Genomic DNA, 10,989 nt, shown 5'->3' on the forward strand with positions numbered 1-10,989 from the left:
TTGATTCTGGTTTTGCATGAAGGAGATGAAAAGGGAACCAGGAGGAAACTAATATCAGAGGAGGGTACACATCCTGCTGGATGCCTGATTTTTCTCTCTTAGTACCAACAACATTCATAATGTTGTTTTGCAAACATCACACAGAAGAGATAGGTACTTTTCTCCTGGAGGAAGACCTGTGGTTTGAGTTAGTAAATATTTTGTTGTGAAATTATTCAGAAGTAAAGGGTCCTTTCTGAAATATTTGCTTCAGAAATCTAATTTCAATTCACATGACTGTTTCTCTGGTTTATGAGACAAAAGGAGGGCTGACCACAGTTTAATGAGCAGGCCCTGAAGGCTCACATTTTTTTCCAAGTCTTGGAGGTTCCCATAGCGCAGGGCAGCACTATTAGAAGGAAAATCCCTGCTCCTACATCACACTATCTATGAAGAAATTCATTTTTATAATTTAGAAGAATGTGTAAAAAGCTTAAAAGATTTCTGCATTTGGTATTGACTGACATTCTTTCAAGAGTAAAATAAGGTTTTTAAAAATGTATAAAATAACCCATAACAATATCAAATGTTATGTTTGTTTTTATAACAAGATCTTCTGTAGCATATATGCTTACTAAAACGACAGCCCCTTGGTTCTCTACTGCCTTCCTTTATTTTCCCTTTGGATTATGATTAGGACCATCTGATTTTAATTTCTGCATATTTTCTAATAACATATTTTGGCTCCTATGCCAAACTGTGCCCTTTGTATCTAGGCCTAGTGTTGATGCTTCCTGATTTTAAGTGGGAATTGGCTGAAAATTTCAGCAATATAATTTTTCCATTACAGCAAAATATTAAGAATTCACTGTTATTTATTCTATTCATGCTAGAAAGGCTAAGGGATATTTGGTAAAGTTGTTAGAAAACAGTAATATCAAAGATTTTTGTAATGTTAAAATGTATCTCCAATAATTTATAGCTCTGAAGAAAATATTGTCGTCTCTGGAATTCTCATTAACATAGAAAACACGTTTCTGTTCTGATTATTTATAGGAACCCCTTTCTCTTATTGTTCAGTGAAGAGAGACTCCTGAGATGGAAAGTCTCAAGACCGATGTAGAAATGCCCTATGCTGAGCTCATCATAAAAGTGGGCAAAGTGACTTTTGGAGAAGAGAACAGGAAAGTGATGACCAATAGCTCTTTGAAAAGAATCGAGAATTCAAATATCATCCAGGCTATCTGTGCACTGCTAAATTCTGGAGGGGGTGTGATCAAAGCAGAGATTGATGATAAAACCTACAGTTACCAATGTCATGGGTTGGGACAGGATTTGGAAACTTCATTCCAAAAGCTCCTTCCTTCAGGTTCACAGAAATACCTTGACTACATGCAGTACGGGCACAATCTCCTGATTTTTGTGAAATCATGGAGCCCAAATGTTTGCAGCCTCCCACTGAGGATTTGCAGCTTGCGCTCCAATTTATATCAGAGAGACGTGACTTCTGCCATCAACTTGAGTGCCAGCAGTGCCCTGGAGCTTCTCAAAGAGAAATCATCTAGAGCTCCAAGAGCTAGACCAAAGCTGCATTCTCAGAAAGTTTTCAACAGATACGTTCAGGAAGAAGAAGACATGAAGATGTCCGCCTTGGAATTTTTTAACAGGGATAAACTCACATATAAGGAGAAGCTCAACTTTACGGAGTCAACACATGTCGAGTTTAAAAGGTTCACCACCAAAAAGGTTGTACCTCGGGTTAAAGAGATGCTGCCTCATTACGTCTCTGCATTTGCCAACACTCAAGGGGGATACCTAATTATTGGGGTTGATGATAAGAGCAAAGAAGTGTTTGGATGTAGGAGAGAAAAAGTGAACCCTGAGTTACTAAAAAAAGAAATAGAAAACTGCATAGAAAAATTGCCTACGTTCCACTTCTGTTGTGAGAAGCCCAAGGTGAATTTTACTACCAAAATCTTGAATGTGTACCAAAAAGATACCCTGTATGGTTATGTCTGTGTGATTGAAGTAGAGCCCTTCTGTTGTGTAGTGTTCGCAGAGGCCCCAGATTCCTGGATCATGAGGGACGGTTCTGTCACAAGGTTGACGGCTGAGCAATGGGTGATCATGATGCTGGATATTCAGTCAGGTAAAGAGGGAGGCGAGTCACTGTCTAGGGAGGGAGGAAGGGAGGAGGTTCCTTCTCTACCTTTTGTGGGTAATTGGTCATATACTTTAGTTTAAAACAGAAATTTGCTTTTTGCTTAGAAAAGTTCTGACATGGTATTTATTTATTTATTTATTTATTTCGGTACTGGGGATTGAACTCAGGAGCACTCAACCACTGAGCCACATCCCCAGTCCTATTTGTATTTTATTTAGAGACAGGGTCTCACTGAGTTGCTTAGTGCCTCACCATTGCTGAATTTAGCTTTGAACTCACAGTCCTCCTGTCTCAGCCTCCTGAGCTGCTGGGATTACAGGCCTGCGCCCACTGTGCCTGGCGGTGTCTTTTTTCTAACATTTTTAGTTCTAACGTCTCAGAATCTGAACACTTTGAGGTTAAGAAATACTTGGTTTTCAGTCTGTTTGGAGAAAGTTATAGTATGCCATCAATCACGGATTAGTAAATTTCCTCATATGCACTAATGAAGTCTTGTTGAAAAAGTTTTGCAGGCTGCTTTTCCTACTGTAAATGGAAATAGTCTCGCTCTACAGATGATCTTAAGAGAAATACTCTTTAAGAATGACTCTGCACTAAGACTTTCAAGGGAAACATATTTTGACAAATATGAACTGTTTCAGTACCCCTGGGAGCTATAATACCTTAAACCATTGGGTTTGTGGCATCACCAAGTGGGAAAACAATGATCCTAGGACAGGGGTTGGCAGTGGAGGAGGAGAACCCCTAGTGTTTTGTTCTCTTGCAGCCTTGGTGATTCCTAATCAACCCATAAAGAATTTATAGACTAAACTAAGCTTATCACCTTGGTATGTCCCAAATTTGATTAAAGAAACTGAGATCATCAGATCAAGACTCTAGTGATTAGAGAATTTTATTGGATTATCCTTTTTCTCTTCCAAAATTTAAATTTGTTTGATTTACCTTCCTCCCCACCCACACAAGCACCAAATTAGAGACTTAAACAACTAAAATCAGCCTGTACTTAACCTTTGCTGACCCCCACTAGATAACCTTTCTTCTCAGAGTTGACCTGGAATCAGAACATTAAAGTTAGAAGGGCACTTAGGGATCACATTAAAGTTAGAAGGACACTTAAGGATCACCACCTGCCTCTGGTGTCAGAGAGAAGTGAAATGACTTGCCTAAGATGAATCACACAGTGAGTTAAGTTATGTATGACCCCTGCAGCTGTTCCCAAACTTCCATTTCTGACATGCAGGCTGGTTGAAGCATAGTAAGAGTGATAGCAATTCAGGCACCATACACAACACATGTGTCTGACAGGAAGAGCGGTATAAAAGTTATTTTACTTCTGATCTTTATTTTTGTCTGAAACAACTTTCCATGTAATTGTTTAGCTCCTCCCAGTTTGGCCACCGACTACAGTGCTCACCTGATTTCATCAGCTTCAACTGCACTGAGAAGCCCAGCGTATCTCATAAAAGTCATGGAATTTAAGGGGGCTCTGCAACAGCATTTGTTTCCAGGTATTCCCTCTTAATTTCAGCTGAGGGGACTATTTGTTTTGTAAGATTAATTTGGGATCTAGGGGTGAACTCAGTGGTAGAGTGCTTGCCTAAAATGTGCAAGACCCTGGATTCAATACCCAGCACTGGGGGAAATAAAGGTTGAGAGGAATCAGTAGTAATTGGTCCAAATCTTTCTTCTTACAGAAAGTCAAATATAAGATTAAACAGACATACTGGTCCTGAAATATACATACATACATATATATGTATGTGTGTGTGTGTACATATATATGCTCATACACATGCATATATGTATATATGGGATCACCTGAATTCCTTCTCAACCTCAGCACTATTGACATTTGGGTCACATAATTCTTTGTTGGGGGGTGAGAGGGTGCATTGTGCATTGTCAGATGTTTAACAGCGTTCCTGGCCTCTACCGAGTAGATCCAAGTAGCATCCCTTTAGTTGTAACAATCAAACATTCTCTAGACATTGTCAATAGTTGCAGGGGCAAAGTTGCCTCTGGTTAAGAAGCACTGTTCTAAAAGAAAGCTCTTAGTTTCCCAAAAGCGTCAGGTTCATTAAAAGTTCTTAACAGGAAGGAGCACCTTCTTGGCAGTCACAGACCATCCAGGCCTAAGGAAAGGAAGCTAGGAGGCTGCTCGGACCAAATCCCTCCCGAGAGCTTTCCCTCGTGCCAGAGCTGCCAGCAATGAGAACTTCTGATTGCAGCTCTGGGTTGTGAAGAGGGGATGTTCTCTTTGCAACTAGGAAACCCATGGCCACAGTCATCCCTCTCTACCATGTTGTGGGAATACTTGGTTATGCTTTTCCAAGTTTTGGTAACTTACTCCTATTCCTTGAATTTTCAGTGACACAAGAAGAAGTGATACAATTTAAACCAGAATCCCTGTGTAAGAAGTTGTTCTCAGATCATAATGGACTGGAGGAATTAATAAAGATACAGCTATGTCCTTGCTCCCAGGGGATTGTGATATTTTCTAGAAGCTGGGCTGGTGACGTTGGCTTAAGCAAAGAGCAGAATGTCCTGTGTGATGCTCTCCTGATAGCAATTAACAGCCCCCTGGTGCTCTATACAGTGCTTATAGAGTCCAATTGGATTGGAGGGTTCGAATATGCCCGAAACACAGCTCATCAGTTAAAGCAGAAACTGCAAACTATTGGTGGCTACACAGGGAAAATGTGCATCATTCCAAGGCTTATTCACTTGGCCAGCAGACAGTGTAGACCTGGTGAATTCCTTGTGCACTACCCCCAATCCTACAGACTCTCCAGTGCAGATGAAATGGAGAATTTGCTGCAGGCCCTTGTGGTCATCTCACTGTGCTCTAGGTCTCTTCTGAGTGACCAGCTGGGCTGTGAGTTTTTCAACCTGCTTGTAGAGGAGCAGAGCAAGTTGCTTTCCAAGAACCTTCAGGAAACTCGGGAATTGTTCATCCACTGCCTTCCAGGAACCAGGAAGACAGCCCTAGCCATGAAGATCATGGAGAAAATTAAGAACTTGTTCCACTGCAAGCCAAAAGAGATCCTCTATGTTTGTGAAAGTGACACCCTAAGGGATTTTGTGATGTAAGAATTTTATAAACTAAACTTTTAAAAAATGATTTATTCAGTCTTTTCAACAGTGCCACAAAAGTAATTTGTGTTTTCAGTTGAAGATTTTACGATGCCTCTTTCCTGCAGAAGTTTGAGTCCAAACCAATTACGTATTTCCAAATGATCAGGTCGTTGAGTTGTAAATGGGTAATTCATAAAGTTCAAATTTAAGCATATTATAAATAAGCCAAATATGTATAACTTTAAATTTACAAAGCCCCAGATTGTGGTTTTAATCCACAATGAAATCTAAGAAAAGTAGAAATTAATTTATCTTTCTAGAAATATATTGCTTGATAATATTTTAGTCATAAGGTGAGTCACTGTGCCTAGCAGGAACTCAAATATAAATACAATTTGCCTTTTTTTAAATTAAATATTTTCATTTGTTTGTCTTGCTATGCATCAATAATTTTAGAAAACATGCAAAATTAATTCTAATTTAAATTTCTAGTTTCCAATTCAATGATATAAATTGGTTTTACAATTCAGTCAATGAGGACAAATTCATTTTGATTATTGGTTTGGTTTACTATATTCAAGAAATCTTTTTGAAAAAAATATTTTTGAGCACCATTTATATGTTAGACACTGCAACATTTAGTGGTAGAGAAGAAAATCTAGTAAAGACCTTGTCCTTAAAAAGAAACAATATAAGTGTTGTGTGATAAGTGTAAGAAAAGATACGCTTATTTTAACTTAGACAGTAGGTATATTGGCAAATACTCTGGTGAAGGAGACCCATTGGGCACACTTTTTTTTTTGGAAGGGGCACACTCTTAATAAACCAGTCGGAGAAATAAATAAAACAGAAAGGGTTTTCCAGACAAAGGGCACAACAAGTTCAAAGGCATGAAGACACAGAGATTCAGAATGGAAGGTCTGGCTGAAGCAGTGGAACAGTGTTATATGATAGGTGATGATGTGGGAAGGGAGGCAGATGCCTGATTATGAAGGATCCGGTGAACGCTGCTAAGGACTGTATTCTTTACTAAGCTTTATGACTGAGTTTAAAAAAGATCCCTGTCAAAAGGCTAATTCAGGGCTAGGGCTAGGGTTGTAGCTCAGTGGTAGAGCCTTCACCTGGCACATGTGAGGCACTGGATTCAATGCTCAGCACTGCATAAAAATAAATAAATAAAAAAAAGGAATTGTGTCCATCTGCAACTAAAAAAATATTTAAAAAAAAAAAGGTGGGTTGAACAAATACAGAGGAAGATGCAGAGATGGCTAAATATCACTGTTTTTCTTCAAGAGCTCACAGAGTTCAAACTGGAAGAGAAGAACATAGTTATGAATCAAGGCATAGGGAATAAAGCCCCAGGGACTGCATTAAGCAAAATTAGGGAATCTGTAGGAATGTGTACTGTTACTTAGATTAAAATTAGAGAAGGCAAGAAATAACCAAATTTGATAAGGGGGGAAGTTATTTGTGTGTGTGTGTATATACACACACACATATATATAATTACACATATACATATATATGCTACAACATAAAGGAATATTCAATTGAGAGAAAAAGCTTCCCAAACCTAAAGAAGTTTCCATTTTGTTCTATGAGTAAGTGAAGAAATAGAATTTGCTTTAGAGGAATTTGATTAATGTGTAACTTTTGTGCTTGTAAAGATGATGATGTACCTCTAGGAGACTATTCTCCAGCCCTAAAAGGGACAGAAAGCAAAGAAATGGTAGTAACAACTATAAATTACTTTGGGGATTTCCTTTAGCTATACAGATCTCATCTTCAAAGATTGTCAAGCAGTAGAATGGACTGCTAATAGAAAGAATAAAATCTACCTATTTTAAAAGAATGAAAATTTCGCATGCAGATTTAACTAGATAACCCCAAAGAAGAGGGTATAAAATTCTGCATTCTATCTATCAGGTAGCTTTTAAGTAGAGCAGTTTTGCACTATTCACAACACTATTGAATTGATGAACCAATTTGCAGAGAATTGGCCTGATTCCAATCCAGAGAGTAATGAATACTAGTGTTCCTTTGGTTTATATGTCTGAAACCCTGTTTTCTTTTCCATCCTTACAGCCAACAAACTACCTACCATGCTGTGACCCGGAAAACCTTCATGCAAGGGGAGTTCCCAAAGATTAAACACATAGTAATGGATGAGACTGAGAATTTCTGCAGTAAATATGGAGATTGGTACAGGAAGGCTAAGAGTATCACCCACCCCAAGGTGAAGGGGTTTGGAAGTGAAGACCTTCACCATGGGATCCTCTGGATTTTTCTGGACCCTTTCCAAGTCCATCATGCAGATGCCAATGGTCTCCCCGCTCCTTCTGCTCAGTTTCCTCGGAAAACAATCACCAATGGGATCTATTGTGCTCTGGAAATAGCAAAGGTCATGAAAGAAGAAATGAAGATGATCAAAGCAAAACCTCCCTCCAGCATATCTCCAGACATGTTGGCATTATTCCAAGAAGCTTCCTATGAGGAAGCAATGTGTGCCCAAGCTCTGCCTGGGGTGTGTGAGACCAAGACTAACCTAACGATAGAACAAATAGCGAACTATGTGGTAGAAAGATGTCATAGCCTCTTCCAATGTGGCTATCTGCCCAAAGATGTAGCAGTTCTGTGTAAGAGAGGAGAGGACAGAGAACGCTATAAGCTTGCACTGCTTAAAGCAATGGAATTAATTAAGGACCATGGGACAACAGAAGTTGTGTTTAGCCGGGCCACTGGTGTTGGGGATAATGATATTGTTTTAGACAGTATTCAGCACTTTTCAGGACTGGAGAGGAATATTGTGTTTGGGCTTAGTCTTAGTCCAGAATGTTCCCAGTCAGAGGAATTTCATAAGCTCTGTTTTGCCTCAAGAGCCATTAAACACCTCTATCTCCTTTATGAAAAGAGGGCAGCCTTTTGAAAATTATTATAAATAACACAGGAATCCAGAAAAAAACAGAGTTTTCCTCCTGAACAGAGGGCAGCTGCTCCTTTTTAATATTATAAGTAAGGAAACCAAGGCACATCAGTATGGTGGGGAGCCACAGAAATGTCTCTTGGGGCTGATCCTTTTTTTTTTTTTTTTTTTTTGGCAGTGCTGGAGATTGAACCCAGGGCCTTGTGCTTGCAAGGCAAGCACTCTACCACCTGAGCTATGTCCCCAGCCCAGGGCTGATCCTTGCTTGCAGTGGCACTGCCTTTTTCCTAGTTCACTTCTCCTCCCTGTACAGTTATAGCAAACTTAGAATCGGTCCCCTGTCTCCAAGTTTTCCTAACTCAATCCAGCTTTTGTTCTGTTGTTCAAGTGTTATCCTCAAAGGGAGAACTGCTTTTATGACATCCTTTGCTAACACACCTCCAGCGAGTCCCCGCAGTCTTCACGCCAAACCAGTTCTCCAGGCTTTCCATGATGTGCCCTGACTGACTCTCCTAACCAGGCCCTTGACTACACTTCCACCTCCCAGTGTCCTAATGCACCTCACTGGCCTATTTTGTGTGTGGTGGTAGGGTGTCTTCTAGACCAATTACTTTGACTAGGTGTCTCAAGGGTGCTGGTACCTGGGCTAGTGTCTCCTATGTTTATAGATTTCAAGCTTTACAGGTTCAAAACTTGATTTCCCCTTTGCACCAAATCCAGATCAGTCTCTTGGGGATGGCTTCATGCTAACCAAGACCAACACATGAATCAAAATGCCACTTTGTTAAATTCACATTGAGAATTGCAGTAACAAGGGGGTCAAAGGCTTTTGCTAATCTGTGCATTCAACAATAGCATAGAAAGTCAAATTATATGAGCAGAACCTTGCAATAAGGGGCGCTGGTAATCTGACTCAAATGTAAGGAGTATTCAGGCTATATCAGACCATTGAAATATCTATCATTATATTGCAATAATTTCTAAAATAAAGATATTTTCAGCACAAGGACCATGCAGGTCAGGCATATAAGCTAAAGCAAATTTAGAATGCCAAGGACGATTAATTGTTCAATATTGTCTGCCTCAGGTGAAATTTTTCCCCCTAGTTTTTAAAGTTTCTAGGTTGACCCCCAATCTTCCCTTCATTCACTACAACACATATCCATTTTGCTTACCTTCATTCTCTATATGTCAAGACACTCACGTAGGCTAGACACCGTCACATAGCTGCTTGCCTGGAAACTTGTCTGTGAGAGGCCTTTGCACCTCTCTGATCCCTTCCATTATGTTGATTATGGTGTTGATTTTATAGTCCAACTCTCAGAGCTCTTTTACAGGGAGGCTGAGTGGCAACTCTATCACTTACATCGCCCATACACATTCCTGGCTCTTGGTCTGTCCCTGTGACATTTGTTTTCAGTCTTTAACCCTTTTTCCATCCCTTCCACCTTTGAAATCCTTACTCTTCAATCAAATTCTTCTTCAAATGTCCATCTTCTCCATGAAAATTTTACCATCCCCCTCATGGTGAGAGTCTCTTTTTTGGCCATTCTGTTGCTTTAAAAAGAATGTCAATGATAGTATCCAATTCATTCCCGACTGTTCAGAGAAGTAGTTGTTATCCTAGCAGAATCTATGTAAGATCTTCCTGGCATGTCCCTTTTCCAATGTATGTGAAATATATTAGAAATAAAATCAGTTTCCTAGTCAGTTCCCCAAATGGATAAACCAATCTTGTGCTCTTCAATACAATCTTACCTTTGTAAGGACTTTTTTTTTTTCTTTTTTTGATACTGGATCTTGAACCCAGGAGTGCCACTGAGTTACATTCCCAGTCCTGATACAAGGTCTTGCTAATTTGCTGAGACTGAACTCAAATTTGAATCCTCCTGCCTCAGTCCCCTGAGTCACTGGGATAATAGGCTTGCACGGCAATGCCCTGTGTCTTTTTTTTTATTTATTTTTTTCTTTTTTTAAGACAAAGCCTGGCTATATTGCACAAGCTGGCCTTGAACTTTTGGGTTCACATGATCCCCCTGAATAGCTGAGACTACAGGCATGTGCCAATGCACACATTGTATAATTTTATAATATGGATTTTAAAATTGCTTTGGAACTATTCCTATTTTCAGACTGTTTTTAACTTTTAGAAAAGTTTAGGACAACTTGATTGATACTGGGGAGGCTTGAACCAAGGAAAAAAGTGTGGAACTACTCTTTTGAGCAGGATGCTATGATGCATGTTATAATCCCAGAAGCTCGGAAGGCTGAGGCAGGAGGATCGAGAGTTCAAAGCCAGCCTCAGTAATAGTGAGGCACTAAGAAACTCAGTGAGACCTTGTCTCTAAATAAAAATACAAAATAAGGCTAGGAATGTGGCTCAGTGGTGGAGTGCCCCTGATTTCAATCCCTGGTACTCACCCCCCAAGAAAAGCAAATACTCTTTTGACTGTAATTTCAGATAAAGGCCCTCAGCCTTCCACAGGTGGGAAGAACAGACAGGGCTTGGAGAGTCTCTCCTAGCTGCCATTCTGAACTTCTTTGATCCACCAGAGGGAGCAGTCTGAACCTAATGGCCAGCTGACTTGGGCAAGGATTGAACAGAAAAACGTCTTCTCTGCCTCCTGTTGCTTCAAGTACATAGTGTTTCTTCTTTTTTCTATCATATTGCCTTAATATGATGCAATATATTATATATATATATTAAAGCAATAGATTACTCAGATAATAGAGTTGCCTGCTGTGAGAAGCTTCGAAAACTACCCTTATAAAGGAGGGTGATATAATATTGTCATGTAAGTTTGAGAGATGGAGAAAAGAAAAAGTCCTTAAATCATCTCAATATCTA

General features: G+C 39.6%; 1 protein-coding gene across 1 annotated transcript; it reads left to right on the top strand.

Annotated features, from left to right (window-relative positions):
• Positions 1–1,077: 1,077 nt before the first annotated feature.
• LOC124981001 (protein SLFN14-like) lies at positions 1,078–8,144 on the top strand. The gene is made up of 4 exons (XM_047547145.1): positions 1,078–2,128; positions 3,523–3,651; positions 4,512–5,229; positions 7,304–8,144. Exons 1-4 carry the CDS (start codon positions 1,078–1,080, stop codon positions 8,142–8,144), a joined length of 2,739 nt encoding a protein of 912 aa, XP_047403101.1.
• Positions 8,145–10,989: the final 2,845 nt, after the last annotated feature.

This window comes from Sciurus carolinensis, chromosome 3 (genome assembly GCF_902686445.1).
Source record: "Sciurus carolinensis chromosome 3, mSciCar1.2, whole genome shotgun sequence".
Taxonomy (NCBI): Eukaryota; Metazoa; Chordata; class Mammalia; order Rodentia; family Sciuridae; genus Sciurus; species Sciurus carolinensis.